We start from the raw sequence: 20,132 nt of genomic DNA, 5'->3' as shown, positions 1-20,132 counted from the left end.
GTTATAACTTTACATTCCCCATATGTCTACTTCATGTTTGGATCATTTTGTGAAAGCCATTTTATTTTTGGGGGACGTTAGAAGGCTTAGAAGTTTAGAAGCAAATCTTGAAATTTTTCTGAAAATTTCCAAAACCCACTTTTTAAGGACCAGTTCAGGTCTGAAGTCACTTTGTGAGGCTTACATAATAGAAACCACCCAAAAATGACCCCATTTTAGAAACTATACCCTTCAAGGTATTAAAAACAGATTTTACAAACATTGTTAACTCTTTAGGTGTTCCACAAGAATTAATGGAAAATGGAGATGAAATTTCTGAATTTCACTTTTTTGGCAGATTTTCCATTTTAATATTTTTTTTTTCCGCTAACAAAGCAAGGGTTAACAGCCAAACAAAACTTAATATTTATTGCCCTGATTCTGTAGTTTACAGAAACACCCTATATGTGGTCGTAAACTGCTGTACGGGCACACAGCAGGGCGCAGAAGGAAAGGAACATATGGTTTTTGAAGGGCAGATTTCACTGGGATAATTTTAACTTGCCATGTCACATTTGAAGACCCCCTGATGCACCCCTAGAGTAGAAACTACAAAAAAAGTGACCCCATTTTGGAAACTACGGGATAAGGTGGCAGTTTTGTTGGTGCCATTTTAGGGTACAGATGATTTTTGGTTGCTCTATATTACACTTTTTGTGAGGCAAGGTAACAAAACAAAATAGCCGTTTTGGCACTGCTTTTATGTTTTGTTATTTACAACGTTCATCTGACAGGTTAGATCATGAGCTATTTTTAATAAAGCAGGTTGTTACGGATGCGACAATACCAAATATGACAAGTTGTTTCAGTTTTACATAATAAAGTATTTTTGAAAAAAATTATCTTTTAGTGTCTCCACATTCTAAAAGCCATAGTTTTTTTATTTTTATTTTTTGGGGCGAATATCTTAGGTCAGGTATCATTTTTGCGGGATGAAATGACGGTTTGATTGGTACCATTTTGGGGGGCATATGACTTTTTGATCGCTTGCTATTACACTTTTTGTGATGTAAGGTGACCAAAAATATGGCTTTTTGACACTTTTTTACGGTGTTCACTTGAGGAGTTAGGTCATGTTGTATTTTTATAGAGCATGTTGTTACGGACGCGCCGATACCCGATATGTATACTTTTAAAAAAAATTTTACATTTAAAACAATAAAAGCATTTTTGAAACAAAAATAAATAAATATCATGTTTTAGTGTCTCCATAGTCAGAGCCATAGTTTATTCTACTTTTTGGGCGATTGTCCTATGTAGGGGCTCATTTTTTGCGAGAGGAGGGGACGGTTAGATTGTTACTATTTTTGGGGCATCCGCCTTTTTGATCGCTTTGTGTTGCACTTTTAGTGATGTAAGGTGACAAAAATTGCTTTTTTTGACACAATTTTAATTTTTTATGGTGTCTATCGGACGGGGGGGATCATGTCATATTTATAGAGCCAGTCGTTACGGACGCGGCAATACATCTGTATTGTAATGCATTGCCTGTTAGTCCATGACACTGAGTCATACACTAACAGGTTGCCTAGGAGATGGGCCTGAGGCTGGATCTCCTCGGCACCCGTAGAAGGCAGGTCGCTCCCTCACTCGCTGGAAACAACTCCTATGTCGGGGTCAGCGCGGACCGCGGTATAGAAGGGATTAATCCACCGGCATCGCTGTAAACAGCGATGCAGGGGCCCGGCTACCAGGGACTGCTGGACCCCTGCAGTGATCGGGCATGCACCGCTCTGGTGCCCGCCCGATCAGCCTGCCGTGCATGTACGGCGGAATGCATTCTGGCAATGCATCCCCCGTCGTACATGCAGGGCGTTTTGTGTTTAGGGGTTTAAGGTTATGTACATCTTTAGGGGCATAATTTTTTTAATGTTTCTTTATTAAAAATACTCAGCCGTTAAAGGTTTGTCAAATCTTTCACTTTGTGCGACATCCAATAAACCTTCTCTCTGGGGGCGTAGCCTGCTGCAGCATGGAGTGGGACGCACCTCAGAGCGCTCCTGCCAGCATCCTGATACATCCTGCTGAAAAAGATACCTGGAGGACGGGAAACACATTGAAAGTGTGCTGAAGAGAGGGGGATCAATTTGCACTGCTCATTAGTGTGCAAGGATGCCAAAGAAGGGGAAGAACTACTCGCAATCTGACAGAGTGGATTATAACCAACATGGCGCCGGCATGGAGCGTGAATTAGCAGATTTGCCAGGGTATCGGAAGGGGTGAGGGACTGGTCCCAGAGCTCAGTGGCAGCAACAATGTCCTCCTCTGACCAGGAGGAGCGATCATCCGATGAAGAGGGTGAGGGAGCTAATGGCCGTGAGGCCCCTATTAGAAGAGAATCCACACAGGGGAAACCTGCCCCCCACAGAACAAGAACCCACTCTTAAAGATATCATGGTGGCAGTTGCCAGCTGTAATACCACCCTCAAAGCACTCAATATTGAAGTGGGAAGTCTGAGGGAAGATATATCCCTGATCAGAATTGACATGCATAAAATCGCTGAGAGAACCTCAGGAGGTAGAAAAGAGGGTGTCAGTGATGGAAGATGAGGTCAGACCTCTCAAGATTGCTTCCAAGTCGACGGCAAGAGATATTGCTGCCCTATTTGCCAAGGCTAATGATTTAGAGAATAGATCACGCCGCAATAATATCAGAATAGTGAGCGTCCCGGAAAAGACGGAAGGTGTGAATGCCACAGACTATATAGAAAAGTGGATCTATTAGAAGTTTCAGGACAAAGAACTGTCCTCACTTTATGCTGGGGAAAGGGCTCACAGGGTGCCCACAAGACCACTACCACCTGGTAGGCCGCCGCGACCAATACTTGCTAAAATACAGCATTTTAAGGACAGAGATGCCATCTTGCGGCAATCTCGTGACCATACATATCTAGTCATAAATGGAGCTAAAATTTCCATCTTCCCAGACTATTCTACAGAGGTCCAGAAGAGGAGGACACGTTTCCTGGATGTTAAGAGGAGACTCAGATCTGCAAATTCTATATTCCATGCTGTTTTTGGCTAAACTAAGAGTGGTGGCCCTGGGAGCTACACGGTTCTTTGAGGATCCAGAAGAGGCGGCACAATGGCTGGATTGCCATGAAAATCAATTGAAAGAGCAAAACAAGGTCACCTGAGAAGTTGGCGTCCAGAAGGATATGTTTTTGTTGTTCCACCCAGCTTCTTGTGAATTGGCTCCGCTCTGGAACAATCTCCTTCTACCAGGGTTCCTCTCATTGACAGTAATGAATGATTGGAAGAACAAAGGGATTATTAGGAGAGGTGATTTATTAGATAATGGGGTGTTTAAATCCTTCAGGGATATACAGGAGGTATTTCAAATCCCGCGCACGAGTTTCCACCAATATCTCCAATTGAGTCATGCATATGACACTACGATTAAAAAGGCACTAGTATTATTAAAATAGAGACATCCCAAAAATGTGTGTTTTCAGGGGGGGGATAGAAGGCCTGATATCTCTGCTTTCAACAATGCTGCTGGATACATTCCTGGATTCCCACCCATTGACACGGATGAAGAAATGAGAGAGAGATGTGGGGGGAGATATCGCAGGAACATTAAGATGATATTTTAGAGGCGGTGCCGCTGGTGTCTGAGTGAACACGGGAAACTATCCCAACTTTTGATTATATACAAAACGACAATATTTTGACATTGGTGTCAGAAACGATGCAAAGTGTCAAAGATGCTTATTGGAACCGGCTGATCTGCTTCACATGATGTGGCACTGTCAGAGATTAGACAAGTACTGGGTGGGTATATTAGAGATTATACGCCAAGTTTTTTCCGTAAGAGTAGATAGAGACCCCAAAATATGTATATTGGGTTATGTCTCGAAGGTAGGGACGGACGAGGCTATAAAGGTTGCATTGGGAAGGCTCTTGTATGTAGCCAGGAAACTGATAGCCTTACACTGGATACAGGCGAGTCCTCCGACACTTGAGGAATTCCGCTTAACAGTTAATAACATTCTGGTGTAGGAAAAAGCTGTATTCCTAAAAAGAGGATGCCCACATAAGTTCAACAAGCTATGGAGTAGTTGGATGTCTCATAACCACATTGAGATCTAAGAGTATAGTGTAAAGAGATGGACCATTGCCAGAGTGAGTAAGGTTAAGAGAGGGGGATAGGTTCTCATAGGTTTACTTATCTATAAAATGACTCGAAAGTACAAAGTGGATTGTGTCAAATAGGTTTATTTTGATATGACCTTATATACCCAATGTGAATTTGTAACATTATTCTTGTCAATAAAAAAAGATTTGCTTTAAAAAAAAATAAACCTTCTCTCTAAATTTACTAAAAGGTCCTAAACAATTATTTATGACACATTCTTATCAGTAAGATGAGACTTGAGCTGTAATGAGTATTTGTGAGTTCAGAGATAAGGAGCCGTCAGCTGAGTTCACTGACAGAACAGAGAGAAAATTCAGATCCTGCTACTAGAGAATTTCAAGGCTGTACAGAGAAAAGGGCTCTTTTAATAAAGACCAATTGAAAAAATGATTTTAGCCCAAAATGAGTACAATTCAATAAGAAAAAGTATTGCCCCCAATGTGTACATAGCATTTAAGAAAATGCCCTGAAATTACAGGTACGTATGTTGTATGCATGTAATCCATATAAAGGGGAAGAGGAGCAGTCTCTTACAGCAACCAGATTCCTCCTCCTTTTTTCAGAGTTTAACAAGGTGACATGGGTAACCTCCACTTATCCTTTACAGCCATTGTTATACATCTCCCCCTAGTATATGCTATCATATAATATGGAACACATTCTGAATAGGACCCCACGCATGTGGCCATATTGTGCCTCCACTTACTGTACCCCCAATTTCATAGAGACACATGGGCTTACTTTTCTTCTTGAATCTAACTGGTCAACCAGATGCTATTTAACACCATACAAAAGCCCACAGAGTGCCTGCAGTAGGGTTATGGCTTCGTAGTAGGGACCCACAAGGGCTGAATGTGCCGCCATAAAACTAAACCTTGTCTGAGAAGTCTGCGCCAAACATAATGGGCACAATGGATTAAACTCTAGTTATCCTAGGAACATGATGCCCCCAGCGAAGGGAGAAGAGTCTAATCATAGATAGAGAGGAGTGCAACAATACCAGAAATTGCCAGCATCCTCCCCATATAAAAGTTTTAGGCTTACCAAAATCAGCTTCAATATATATGGGCTGTGCCCCAGTCTGCTCCGCCATGGCTGCCAGGTCCCGGTAATACCACGTATTTTTCTGCACGTCATTCTCTGGAGCAAACTGTTGACGAATTTCCGTGAGTCTCACAATTCCCACCAGATCTAGCTCTCCATCGATCTGCAGAGAAAGAAACTGATTATCTCGACATATGTTCTGCCCAGACGTAAGAATGTCTCCTTATCCTCCTTTTCTATACCCGATTGCCAGTTCGCAGTATATGGCATTACATTTCTCATGGGCCACAAATGTCCTGGAATCAGTGGGAGACACATACAATAGGTCAGGACTCTGTTTCATGGTGTGCATGTCTTGATAAAACTTCACACAAGATACAAGCAGTGCCATGTGTGCACAGGCTGAGATCTTCTGCACTTACAGAATAGGACAATCATAGATAAAAGCCATCTGCTTCCACCTATGGAGGCATATGGTAGATGCCCTAAAGATTCCCAGATAAATCACTTTCTGCTGCTGTCCCGAACACTAGAAGTGGGTGAAGAGATGTGGAAGGTGAGCCCCATGCTATCACAGCAATGCAGAGCGTGCCACAGTGGGAATCTGACGAGGCCCAGGAGAAGATTCTGCTCACCTGACCCTCCATTCTGGTCTGTGGATTCAGCTTCTTATTAGGAACAAATCCCCTGTTAACCAGGATAGTGACTCTGCAGGTAAATGATCACAGATTGTTAGAGGTACTGGTGGAAGAAACAGCCTAGGGAGCTATGGCACCGCCCCTTTCATGACATTATCATCACGCCTTGGGCACTACCCCCCCCCATGACATCATCATTCCACTTTGACTAGTCACTGGAGGATCACTGGTTAGATGTTCTGATGAAGCAGTTATCAGAGTAGCTCTGTACAGAAATAATGTAAAGTATTGGAGCACATTAAGGGGATCTGTCAGCAGTTCTTTCCCTACGACACCGTTCCATGTGTGCTCGGCAGCAGAAGGCATCTGTGTTAGTCCCATGTTCATATGTGTCCGCATTGCTGAGAAATATATGTAAGTGAGCCTCTGGGAGCACCAGGGGCGTTGCCATTACACCTAGAGGCTCTGCTCTCTCTGCAACTGCTGCGGCCTCTGTAATTTGATCGACAGGACCAGGTGTGATGACTTTTTCACTGCCTGGACCTGTCAAAATGCAGAGGATGCGGCAGTTGTAGAGGTACCAGAGCCTCTAGGTGTAATGGCAACACACTCATTGCTCCTAGAGGCTCATTTGCATATATGTCTCAGCAATGCGGACACATATGAACATGGGACCAACACAGAGGTCTTCTGCTGCCGAGCGCACATGGAACAGGTCAGCAGGTGTAATAGGGACAGAACTGATGACAGATCCCTTTAAGGGGTTAACATGACATCTGCTCAGGAGCTGACCAGGCGCCATAGCTGCTGGCAGTATCAGGTAGGGACAGCTCTGATGATGGACATTTAACCCCTCAGATGCTGTGGGCAAATTTGACCACGGTATCCGAGTGGTCATTTACCGGGATTGGGAGGCCCCCGGTGACAGACTGTCCACGGCGATGAGATTACGGCAGCTGCTTAGTTGCTATGGTAGTCAGGAGGTTTCTGAGGATTTAAAAATAAATGTAAAAAAAACAAAACAAAAAAAACACACCTTTAAAAATTATTTAAAACCAGAACTAAAACGTATAGTTACTTTTCCCCATTTTACAGATTGAAATACATTTAGAAAATGCCCAAGCTATTAAAATACAGAAATATTAATCAGGTATGATGAATGCCAACATGAAAAAAAGAGTCGACATAGCGCGGGCACATGTGAACATGGGTCCAACACAGAGGCCTTCAGCTGCCGGGAGCACATGTAACAGGTCAGCCAGTATCATAGGCACAAAACTGCTGACAGATGCCCTTTAAGTGGTAAGATGACATACCCAAGGTTAGTACAGAAGGGGGTGATCACGTGAGCCCCGATCTCCTGCGGTCTCATCCCACCAGACTCCTCAGACTCTTTACTTTTTTTCACAAGCGTGCGGGGCTTCAGGAAAAGCTCCTTCGAGTAATCAAAATGTCCTCTGACCTTGACAGGATGAAATTCCAGTGTCTGAAGTTCTGTGGGACTGAAAACATGGATCTTGAGATCAGCCATGAAGTTCTCTTCACTCAAAATATATCAACTGCTTCTCTAAGAATAAACAACAGTCATAAAATGGCCGACTCCTTTACTCCTGTTTCTGGATCCTGAGGACGACTGTGCTGCTGCCACAGAAGCCACTTTCCTTACCTGACCACTGGAGCACTGTGCCCGACTCCATCACACTATGCACTGCGCATCTCTGGCCGGCCATTCCTTCTCCCGAGATTCACTTGCAAGGGTGAAGTCCATTTGTGATCCAGGGAGTAGAAGATGGAGCCGAAGGACAGAACATGGACTGCAAAGATCTTAGCATCCAGGTCACTAATGAGGGCAGCGTGGACTACTACTCCAACTACTTCACCATGTGCATCTATAGGAGAGGAAGGGACTGAAGTGGTTTCCCCTCAGCTCCAATTATGTGAACTCAGACATTACATTAGAAATGAAAAAAAGATTTAAAAAATATGAGTAAATCTAACAGGGACCCCAGAAGTAATCCAACAAGGGGCTCCCTATGTGACATCAGTCTTCTTAGCTGCAGGTAATAGGGGTCCTAGTAGTGTACCCCTTAAATGCAACTAATGAAACTCACTCTGTGGGGAGAGGTATGGCACTGGATGTGAACTGCGCCTCCAGCTGCTGGATCAGGTTCAGCTTCCACCGCCGTCGCTGTATCTGAAAGAGAAGATACGGTCAACAGTACTGCGGGGTGATGAACAGAGTCTGCTCCCATCACTGCTGATGACCCCTCGTCCTACTAAATCATCCTCCCATCATTCTCAGCCGAGTCTGCTCAGCAATGGTATGCGGTTGAAAGATGATGGTCACCATCACAGTACCACTGCTTTCCTGAGTGCTGAATGCCTAGTAAGTGGCTCCTGCAAGGGGAGCCACATGAATTATATGTGAGAAGAAGACAATTTGAGGAGTTTTATCTACTTGTACTTTTCATTTCAGGGGCATTGTTCTGAAAAGCTCAGAGATCAGTCCTGTAGAGACAACTAGAAGAGGGATCAGGGAAACTACAACTCCCAGAATCCTCCATTCACTTCTATGGGAGTAAATAGAACAGCCAAGGAAGTGTGCATGCTGGGAGTTGTAGTTTCACAGCAGCTGGAGTGCCAAAGGTTGCTGATCCCTGCGCTAGAAACTTCCTCTATATAGTAAATCAGCCTGAAAACATAGCTCATTGTAAAAGCCGCAAAAGGGAAATCACGTACGCCCCCCACCCCCAATTAAAAGAACAAAATGAGTAGAACAATAGATCTGCTGAATGCTTTTATTGGTGGTCACTCTGGAGCATGAACAACCCTTCTTTTTCAGTGGGATTCAGCACTGGAGAAAGTGCAGGCCACTCTATGTGGGGTCCCCCAGTCTCCTGCAGCCATTCCATAATGAGCTGGAGTATTGTCCTCCATGAAGATGACATTAGGCCAGTGTTGTTCCTGCAGAGGTACAATGACTAGATAAATGATGTTCTTCAGGTAGTCTGGGCTGTCACTGGACCAGTCACAAAGGCCCACACTGTGACACCACCACCACCAAAGGCTCGTCTGGTGACCACAGTGACTGATGCAGAGCGCTCTCCTTGACATCTCCAACATTGTTGGCAGCCATCATTTCTGCTCAGCGTGAATCGCCTTTCATCAATGAACAGCACTGAGGCCACTGGTATCTCGTCCAGCGTAGATGCTCCCTGGCCCATACAAGTCGATGACGCCTGTGCCTGGTGGTGTGGTCAGGTACCTTGCAGGTCGTCTATCACGGTCTGACGTGACACTTGGGTGCCTCTCACCTCCCTTACATGTGCCTGGAGTTGTGTGGCATTCTGTCACGGCTGAGGATGGGGAAAACCCTCAGCCGTGCGATGCCGGATGATGGTGGTCGCTGCTCGACCAGGACGACAGAATTAGGGAGCAGGTCACCTCCTAATCGCATCCCTAATCTGATCCTGACTCCTAGCTGTATGAGCCGACCCTGATGGTAGGAGGGCTCATACTCCGGAACCTTGAAGTCCCTGCTAGCCCTCAGGGTGGCCCTAAACTAGGAGCAGGGTAAGACGACCTGTTCCTCCTGGACACGGAGGAACAAGAGTCTCACTGGCCAAGCTGCAAGGAAAAGGGGAACACAAATACAACATATAGATATGGCAGGAGAACTAAAGCAGTTCCAAACCTACCTGCCACAGCCACGCTGACTGGAACCCGTGCATGAAAACTGATGTCCACAAAACACTAAGGGACACAGCACACAACACATATCACACAGGTAACCAGGACATCTATAGTTGTAATAAACAGACCATAAACACATCATCTAACACCAGACATAGAGTTTTTATGATCACAAGGGTGGCCCCCACTGGCAGTAGGTAAATAACAGGAGGATGTCTCCAGCAACCATGGCTGAAGAACCCCTCAGCTAACTGAAACCAGCAGAGACTTTATAGCCCAAAGTAGCCACACCCACACTCAGACACACCCAGTGCACACACACTGAGGGAGTTAACCCTTCCTTAACCAGGGAGTGTAGTGAAACCACATAAAGGGGAATACACAAACAAACTCTCACTGCAGCTGTTACCGTCGACAACGACATGCGTAGCAAACGTGTCCTGGGAGACAGCCAGAAGGCCGAGACACTACCACCACATGTACAAAACACCACACATTGCCACGGGCAGCCACAGGTGAAGGGAGAATGTCAGAATGTACACATAACATAAAACACAGTGCACACCAGACATTCAGAGTGCATACAAACACCCACACAAACCAAAAGGCAACCGCACACATACCTGTTGTCCGCGGCAACCGCACTTGAGGCAAACAACAAAGTGCCCCCAGCTGCGGTTGACACAACACCAGACCGCGGGCAACTGCATGCGGCTCCCAAGGAGTCACGGCCATAAACATGGTCGTGACACATTCATCATCTGGTTCCGCAGGGCATTGTTCACAATGAAGCGGTCACCAGAGTGGGATGTGGCCACAGGACGTCCACTTCTCTGCCTTTCTGTGACTTTTCCAGTCTCTGTATCTCTGATTCAACCTGCTGATGACACTCTGTGACACTCTAAGCGTCTGAGAACATCCTGCTTGAAGCCTTGCAATGGTGAGGTACTGTTCATCAATTGTTAGGTGTCGTCTTGGTCTCATGATATCACAATGTGAGCAGCAGGATGAGGAGGACAGTTTAATACCAATTCTAATTGAACCAGGACATTTATTGGGCGATTTATGGATCAAACACCTGGTGTGAATTTTGGCGTTAAGCTCCTTGTTAGAGAACAGCAAGTTGTGCAAAAAGTCCTGAAACATTGAAGAGTTGGACGTGTGCATTCAGAAGGTTAGAGAAGGTGATATTAAGGTATCCTGTAAAGGTCAGAGGGCATTTTAGGGTTATCCTGAAATTTCACCCACAAGACAAACATCCCCAATTTTTAGTAAGTAGGGTGTGTATATTGTGGGGATTCCCTCTGTTAGTTAGGATAAGCGGGCGCAGTACAGAGGCAAAGTACAAGTTCGTAATTCAAACTTCAGTGTTTATTCACACATGATGCCAAAAACAAAACGTCACTTTTGCAGTGTCGTTGTTACTTCACACTTAATGGCAAATTAATATAACAAAAGTCACCTTGGTGGCAGTTCTGCCTCAGAAAGTCAAAATACAGGCTTTAGGCGGCTTGTTCCCCTGACACGGGTTTCCGCTCTCCAGCCCAGCACAGGCCTCATATCCCAGCACAGGCCTCATATCCTAGCACACAGACATGGCTTCTGAGCCCAGCTGCTTATTTAAGACCAGCCAGGTGCTGCCAAAACCCAGACAGGCAATTAAAATCCAGTCCGGTATTAGACCTCACCTGGCTGAAAATCAGCCCAGCAGCACATACTGGGAGGAAAATACCTGTTTTCCCAGACCAAACCTCTCACATCTTTTTTTTCATATGCCATAAAGTGTTACCTGCCAAGTGCCGAGTCCAAAAGAGGCAACAGGGATGAGCAAAAGAAGCCATTTCATGAGTGGATCCTTCCGGGACTCTGCCAACGTGGAGGAAGAGAATGATTTCCATGAGTTGCTACCAGGACCTGGGCGAGACAACAAGAACAGCTCATGCAGAACAAGAGGTAGATCACATACAAAGATGAACCAATGTACTGTGGATTGTAAGCTCTCTGGACAAGATAAACTAAAGTAGCCACACTAGTCATTTAATACAAGCTGTAGAACGAGTAGTAAACCTAGAAAGGGTGAATAGAAGGGTGCATGAGATCACCTTGCCCACTGTCTGCAGGACTTTCTACACATCCCTGAAACAAATAGCCTTGTGCTAACCTCCTGCTGATCTCTTTCATGATCCCCTAGTTCAGGCATCCTCAAACTGCAGCCCTCCAGCTGTTGTAAAACTACAACTCCCACAATGCCCTGCTGTAGGCTGTTCTGGCATTCTGGGAGTTGTAGGTTTGCAACAGCTGGAGGGCCGGAGTTTGAGGATGTCTGCCCTAGTTTAGTCTAAAGGGGGGGGGGTTGAGATGCTGCAGCAGCCAGTTGTCCTGTGGTCAGACATAGGACCGTGAGGAGGAGTAGGGGGACACACTGAGCTGATACCAAAGGAGGCTCAAAATGTCCTTCTTAAAGGGGCTGTCCCGTCTCACCATTACTAAGGCACTGACCGCCAGGTGGCAGGGATACAGTGGAGCGGGGTGGCGCTGTGCTGTTTCAGTAGCTCCCATTGCAGTGCATTGGGCGTATGGAAAGAGCATAGCACAGCAAGCGATGATTTACCTGAACTCTGAAACACTGCTATGGGAGCCACTGAGAGAATTGTGCACCGGCCTGACCGCTACTTCCCGGCCACCTAGTGATCGCTGCTTAGTCTCATCTCGCCTTAGTAATAGCAAGGTCAGACAGAGCTCTGGAGTGCAACCTCTGTAGATAAATCAGAACTAGCTCCTTACATCAATGATACACTGTAACAAACCCTCAACTGTGTGAGCAGAACAACATCAGGAGAGGTTTTCAGTCTATGGATGTAAATAAGGATGTTACTATGCACTCACAGCAAGCAGAGATTTTAAAAACGGGATGTATTGGATCCCTCTTTCTCATGATGATGGGCGGTTGCTCAGCCAATCCTCTGACAGCTATAGGATAAATACTCCTCCCCCTCCCTGGTACATTTTCAGTTTATACATGGGCTCATGGGTTTATACATTGGCTCTACATGGGTGTCACGTACCGGGGGCCCGGGCAGACCTCTGGGATGTCATGCAAACAGGAACAGGCAGATCAGAACCAGGGACCAACAGAATACTTTATTACACATGACAGTAACAGATAAGCAGGTTAAGCAATAACAGTAGCATTACCACTGAAACAAGTGCACTGGCAAGGCAGGAGGCCAAACCAGAGGGCAGAGAGCCAGTGAGCCTCGTTCTTCACAAAGCCCCTGATTGTGGGGATGAACTTAGCCGAGAGCTCACTGGTCGCCCCTCCAGGAAGGTCCCGGTGCACATGGCCACTACCTACAGAGAACCACAGACAACAGGACTGGAACCCAAAGAAATTCAGGACATGGATCAGACAAGACAACGGGAACCTGCACACAAGCAGATGCCTGGACCCCATGCAGAACGGAAGCATGGCGGTCACAGGTAGAGCTGCACACAGACTAGATATCCTCCCTCCGGAGAACCCAGGAGCCATCTCACGAAGGCAGGACAAACACAGGACAGGATCAGACACAGTGGAGCACTGCCAGGCTATACATGGAACAGACAGGAGCAGAAGCAGTGGAGCACTGCCAGGCTATACATGGAACAGGCAGGATCAGAAGCAGTAGAGCACTGCCAGGCTATACATGGAACAGACAGGATCAGAAGCAGTGGAGCACTGCCAGGCTATACATGGAACAGACAGGAGCAGAAGCAGTGGAGCACTGCCAGGCTATACATGGAACAGGCAGGATCAGAAGCAGTAGAGCACTGCCAGGCTATACATGGAACAGACAGGAGCAGAAGCAGTGGAGCACTGCCAGGCTATACATGGAACAGGCAGGATCAGAAGCAGTAGAGCACTGCCAGGCTATACATGGAACAGACAGGAGCAGAAGCAGTGGAGCACTGCCAGGCTATACATGGAACAGGCAGGATCAGAAGCAGTGGAGCACTGCCAGGCTATACATGGAACAGACAGGATCAGAAGCAGTGGAGCACTGCCAGGCTATACATGGAACAGACAGGAGCAGAAGCAGTGGAGCACTGCCAGGCTATACATGGAACAGACAGGAGCAGATACAGTAGAGCACTGCCAGGCTATACAGGGAGTGCAGAATTATTAGGCAAGTTGTATTTTTGAGGATTAATTTTATTATTGAACAACAACCATGTTCTCAATGAACCCAAAAACTCATTAATATCAAAGCTGAATATTTTTGGAAGTAGTTTTTAGTTTGTTTTTAGTTTTAGCTATTTTAGGGGGATATCTGTGTGTGCAGGTGACTATTACTGTGCATAATTATTAGGCAACTTAACAAAAAACAAATATATACCCATTTCAATTATTTATTTTTACCAGTGAAACCAATATAACATCTCAACATTCACAAATATACATTTCTGACATTCAAAAACAAAACAAAAACAAATCAGTGACCAATATAGCCACCTTTCTTTGCAAGGACACTCAAAAGCCTGCCATCCATGGATTCTGTCAGTGTTTTGATCTGTTCACCATCAACATTGCGTGCAGCAGCAACCACAGCCTCCCAGACACTGTTCAGAGAGGTGGACTGTTTTCCCTCCTTGTAAATCTCACATTTGATGATGGACCACAGGTTCTCAATGGGGTTCAGATCAGGTGAACAAGGAGGCCATGTCATTAGATTTTCTTCTTTTATACCCTTTCTTGCCAGCCACGCTGTGGAGTACTTGTACGCGTGTGATGGAGCATTGTCCTGCATGAAAATCATGTTTTTCTTGAAGGATGCAGACTTCTTCCTGTACCACTGCTTGAAGAAGGTGTCTTCCAGAAACTGGCAGTAGGACTGGGAGTTGAGCATTGACTCCATCCTCAACCCGAAAAGGCCCCACAAGCTCATCTTTGATGATACCAGCCCAAACCAGTACTCCACCTCCACCTTGCTGGCGTCTGAGTCGGACTGGAGCTCTCTGCCCTTTACCAATCCAGCCACGGGCCCATCCATCTGGCCCATCAAGACTCACTCTCATTTCATCAGTCCATAAAACCTTAGAAAAATCAGTCTTGAGATATTTCTTGGCCCAGTCTTGACGTTTCAGCTTGTGTGTCTTGTTCAGTGGTGGTCGTCTTTCAGCCTTTCTTACCTTGGCCATGTCTCTGAGTATTGCACACCTTGTGCTTTTGGGCACTCCAGTGATGTTGCAGCTCTGAAATATGGCCAAACTGGTGGCAAGTGGCATCTTGGCAGCTGCACGCTTGACTTTTCTCAGTTCATGGGCAGTTATTTTGCGCCTTGGTTTTTCCACACGCTTCTTGCGACCCTGTTGACTATTTTGAATGAAACGCTTGATTGTTCGATGATCACGCTTCAGAAGCTTTGCAATTTTAAGAGTGCTGCATCCCTCTGCAAGATATCTCACTATTTGTGACTTTTCTGAGCCTGTCAAGTCCTTCTTTTGACCCATTTTGCCAAAGGAAAGGAAGTTGCCTAATAATTATGCACACCTGATATAGGGTGTTGATGTCATTAGACCACACCCCTTCTCATTACAGAGATGCACATCACCTAATATGCTTAATTGGTAGTAGGCTTTCGAGCCTATACAGCTTGGAGTAAGACAACATGCATAAAGAGGATGATGTGGTCAAAATACTCATTTGCCTAATAATTCTGCACTCCCTGTATATGGAACAGGCAGGATCAGAAGCAGTAGAGCACTGCCAGGCTATACATGGAACAGACAGGATCACAAGCAGTTGGGCACTGACAGGCTATACATGGAACAGACAGGATACAACATCAATGCTTTACCGGGCGACACCACACAGAAGGGCACATGGCAAAAGCCCCCCAGGTCAGCAGCAAGGGGCTACACCCAGCAAGCCACAAGACAGACTGACCTCAAGCCCCACAGCTCACAGGTAGAAATAGCTGCAATAAGGAGGGCACCTGATAAACCACACCTAGAACCAGACCAGGGAATATTAACCTCATCAGAACCAGGAGTACCAAATACCATAGAACAATCTTAAGTGTCAGTTCACACCAGTGACAGAATGCTGCAGCCAGCACGCCACAAACGACAACCAGCATACACAGACCCTGTTCACACACAAGGCCGCAGCCAGCACACATCACAGAACCAGCATGCATGGGAACACCCACAGCCAGTACACAAAGCGCATGCAGTCAGCCTGCACGGCATCGGTGACTGGAGCCACAAAGATATGGACGTGGGGAGACACAAACACAGGGCATAGATCACACACAACATGGCAGCCAGCACGCAGCCCCAAGCAACCAGCATACACAGGAGTTAGCCTGCAGCCAGTACGCGAGAAGGCCTGCAGCCAGCCTACAAGACCACAACTGTCATAGTGAACTCCACTGTGACAATAGGTTTAGACATGGGCTCATGGGCTTTATACCTGAACTCATGGGCTTACACAAGGGATCATGGGTTTATACATGGGCTTACGGGTTTATACCTGGGCTCAGAGATGGGTTTACACCTGGGCTCAGAGATGGGTTTACACCTGGGCTCAGAGATGGGTTTACACCTGGGCTCAGAGATGGGTTTACACCTGGGCTCAGAGATGGGTTTACACCTGGGCTCAGAGATGGGTTTACACCTGGGCTCAGAGATGGATTTACACCTGGGCTCAAACATGGGTTTAGACCTGGACTCATGGGCTTATACATGGGCTCAGAGATGGGTTTACACCTGACTTCCAGCAAATTATTTAACCCATTAAAATTTATATATTTTAATAATATTCCTTAAAAATTGTCAAGTTCATATCGGACGATACTTACTGAGGGTACACTCAGATAAATTGCCACACAAAGCACCTGCAAGGTATATAGGGGATGAGGGAAAACAGTCCCTATCGTCTCACCCTATTCTTGCTCAGCCCAGGGACAACCCCTGATGGTGGGGACTCCCTGTCCTCGAACCTAGGCTGATCTAACCCTCACGTAACCCTGATACAGTGATCCTGAGAGGGTGGAGAGTTGAAAAATGGTGCTGAAGTATGGGCAGATACAAAAAGAAAGGACATAAAAAACAACAATACCACATACAGTGACCCTATTGATATAAAGGGCCTACTAATGGACTGTGTATACAACCCTTATGCTGATGGATAATACAGCCAGCTAGGTACACAGTACATTATAATCATACACAAACAAACATAAATCAAACTCTGACGCGTTTCCCCCACCCTGTGGGATCATCAGGGGGTCATTATATCAGAGATGCCTAATATCCATCTAGAGACAAAAAGGATGGTAGAAGCTAGAAAGGATAAAGGGAAGGGATATCCCTACTCACAGTTCGTTGTCCGCCTCCAGATATGGTTGCCCCCTCTCTTCCAAAGGCACATGGATATCTGTGCCCGGTGCCCCCTTATAAATACCCACACTCATCAGATTCAAATTTCCCACCTGGACTAACCAGGTACGGTCACGTCCGCTCGATTTCACCACTTCCAGTCTGTGGATTCATCCACTTCCGGCCGGTAGAACGCAAGACGGCGCTCCGCCCTGGAACGCAACAGGTAGATAGAATCAATGTGCTAAGATCGATCCCCCTCAGATCGATTTCCCCTCTGGTCGGTCCTAATAAATCAGTCGCTCAGGTCGGTCCCCCACATATGGAGATCATTCAAGGGAGTACCGGGGGCTAACCTGTATAAATGAAAATACCTCAACCAATTAATTCAGCACAGTGGAAAAAGATATATATATATATATATATGTATATATATATATATATCTATTTAAAAGATGAGGTGTTTGTAGTTCATGACACCCAGATACAATATCGTCCATCACATCCTGTGAATTATATACAGGGTGTGTTATGTAATCAAAGGGAAGATAATGCTCATTGACTTTGATAGTATTAAATTTGGATGCTTCCCGCATACTGGCCAGTTAAAGAACCTAAAATTATTATTCCCAGCCCAGCAATTCCAGAAAAGGGAATAAGACAGGCATAACAGCTGCAGAGAGAAGACAAGAGGGAAAAGGGGGAGGGGCATAAATTATATTCATCATAACCGCTAAAGAAACCAGGAAAATGTCACTCTCTCGTTTATTCCGAGGGGGAACTGGGACCGGAACCGGTGGATCCATTCACATTCCTTCTGATGGATCTTCCTGTCCTAGTCACCCCCCCCCCCCGCCCCGGGGCGATGGTGGTATCAATCCGAGAACTGAGAATCTCAGGCACTTAGGGTCCCCCCCATGACATTCATTGATATGTGGAGCCACAGGTGTGACATTTTTCTTGACGATGTCGTTCACATGTTCGCAGACCCTTCTCCTGAATTCCCTAACCGTTTTGCCTATATAGTCCATTGTCACAACCAGACAGCTGAGAAGCTCTGACAGAGGCCTTTCAGAACCTCCTCCTTGAGTTTCTGTGTTGTGGTATTCAGCTCCTCCTCTCGTTAGCCTCTCTCAGCTGTCATGTGTTGGACTAATTGCTTCCCTTTTAAATTCTTCCCCAGAAGGCTTTTCTGGGCGGCTTATACTACTTCCTGGAGTGTGTGTGCACGCTGACTCTGTCCTCCTGTTTGCTTCAAAGCTAAGTGTTGTACCTTTATCTGTTATTATCTGTTTGCTGGATCCCAGGTGACCCTGACTCCCTCCGTATCTTGTGTAGGGAGCCGGTGGTCGTGTCCCCTCACTATTGTAGGGTGCTCAGGGCTTTATAGTCAAGGTTCGTGGATATGCAAACCTCCACCATTCGGATCTTTGCATAGGCTGAGCAGCCAGGGAAAGTGCCAGGTCTTCTGCAGGGGTCTCCCTTGGTTCCTTAGTTTTTGGATCCAGCGAGTCGTTTATACATGTTGCTTTGCCTTGTTTCCTGTACACCGTCCGTGACATTATAAGCCGCCATAACCGTCTCAAGCATGGATCCGGTTTCACTTTTGGCTGAACGCTTCCAGGGTCTTTCATTGGAGGTAGCTGATCTCCGTAAGACTTTTTCTCAGCTTCAAGTGACCGGTTCAGCTTGCGTTCATGGAGTTTGTTCTGAGCCTAAGATCTCGCTCCCGGATACGTTCTCCGGGGGTAGTGAGAATTTTGTGCGTTTTAGAGAGGCTTGCAAACTCCATTTTCGCCTTCTTCCCCACTCCTCTGGTGATGAGGAACGGAGGGTGGGGATCATTATATCGCTGCTCAGAGGTAACGCTCAGTCCTGGGCCTTTTCGCTGCCGGAGGGGGCACGGCCTCTCCGTTCAGTGGATGAATTCTTTTTAGCCCTGGGTCAGATATATGATGATCCGGATCGTATTGCTCTGGCTGAGTCTAAACTACGTCTATTATGCCAGGGTAAACAATCCGCAGAAATATACTGCTCAGAATTTCGGAGATGGGCAGTTGATACTGGTTGGAATGATGCTGCGCTCCGAAGTCAATTTTGCCATGGTCTTTCAGAGGGATTGAAAGATGCATTTGCCTTTCATGAGAGGCCTATTTCTTTGGACTCTGCTATGTCTCAGGCCGTTCGTATTGACAGGCGTCTTAGAGAGAGAGGAGAGATGTCTCCTTCCTGTCATACGCAGTCCCAGGACAGTGCAGCGGTCCCGCTCTGTGCGCAGGGGTCTCAGTCGCCGTCAGCCCCTTCTGAGCAGGAGCCCATGCAGCTGGGGTTGATTGCTTCTGACAATAGAAGATTCAGCTCGCATGGGAGGGTTTGTTTTTGTTGTGGAGGTATAAATCATTTGGCAAATATTTGTCCCTCTAGGAGATTCAGGCAGTTTTCTGGGAGTAATAAAGAAACAAACAGGAAAAAATCTTTTAAAAATGTTCCGTCTGTTACTATTGGCAGGGTTGAGGCGGAAATTGAAGGTTTTCCATTTGCTTGTAGTTCCCGTTTTGTCCTGCCGGCTAGGGTGGCGCTAGAGAGCAAGAACATTTTTTGTGAGATTTTTGTGGATAGTGGAGCAGCGGTTAATCTCATTGATAATCAATTTGCGATAACTCATGGTTTCCAGGTGCGCACTTTGGGAAAGGATATTCCTGTTTTTGCTATCGATTCCGCTCCACTTTCTCAAAAATCATTAAAGGGCATAGTTCACAATATCCGTTTAATTGTGAGTGATGCTCATGTTGAGGATGTGTCATGTTTCGTCCTTAGCGGTTTACCCACCCCTCTGGTGTTGGGGCTGCCCTGGCTCACTAAGCATAACCCCACCATTGATTGGCAAGCGAGGCAAATAAATGGTTGGAGTGACTTTTGCAGAGAGAATTGCCTCATGACATCTGTTTCTGAGGTTGCTACTAAGACTGTACCATCTTTTCTCTCTGAATTTTCGGATGTCTTCTCTGAGAGTGGAGTTCAGGATTTGCCCCCGCACAGGGAGTACGATTGCCCTATTAATCTCATCCCAGACGCCAAGCTGCCTAAATCTCGTTTATACAATCTTTCCCAACCTGAGAGGATCGCTATGCGTGCTTATATCTCTGAGAGTCTGAGAAAAGGACACATACGACCCTCGAAGTCACCTGTTGCCGCTGGTTTTTTCTTTGTTAAGAAAA

General features: G+C 46.1%; 1 protein-coding gene across 1 annotated transcript in view; it reads right to left on the bottom strand.

Moving 5' to 3' along the window:
- LOC122922618 (surfeit locus protein 1) overlaps positions 1 to 20,132 on the bottom strand; it is a 40,482-nt gene that overhangs the window by 1,709 nt on the left and 18,641 nt on the right. Inside the window, exons 3-7 of the mRNA XM_044273296.1 lie at positions 11,342 to 11,466; positions 7,971 to 8,053; positions 7,176 to 7,361; positions 5,857 to 5,929; positions 5,222 to 5,384 (exon numbers count right to left, since the gene is read on the bottom strand). Coding sequence (XP_044129231.1) covers positions 5,222 to 5,384; positions 5,857 to 5,929; positions 7,176 to 7,361; positions 7,971 to 8,053; positions 11,342 to 11,466 — 630 coding nt within the window. The remainder of the gene's footprint in view (positions 1 to 5,221; positions 5,385 to 5,856; positions 5,930 to 7,175; positions 7,362 to 7,970; positions 8,054 to 11,341; positions 11,467 to 20,132) is intronic.

This window comes from Bufo gargarizans, unplaced genomic scaffold (genome assembly GCF_014858855.1).
Source record: "Bufo gargarizans isolate SCDJY-AF-19 unplaced genomic scaffold, ASM1485885v1 fragScaff_scaffold_576_pilon, whole genome shotgun sequence".
Classification (NCBI taxonomy): domain Eukaryota; kingdom Metazoa; phylum Chordata; class Amphibia; order Anura; family Bufonidae; genus Bufo; species Bufo gargarizans.
This window is presented reverse-complemented; position numbering and strand designations above follow the sequence as displayed.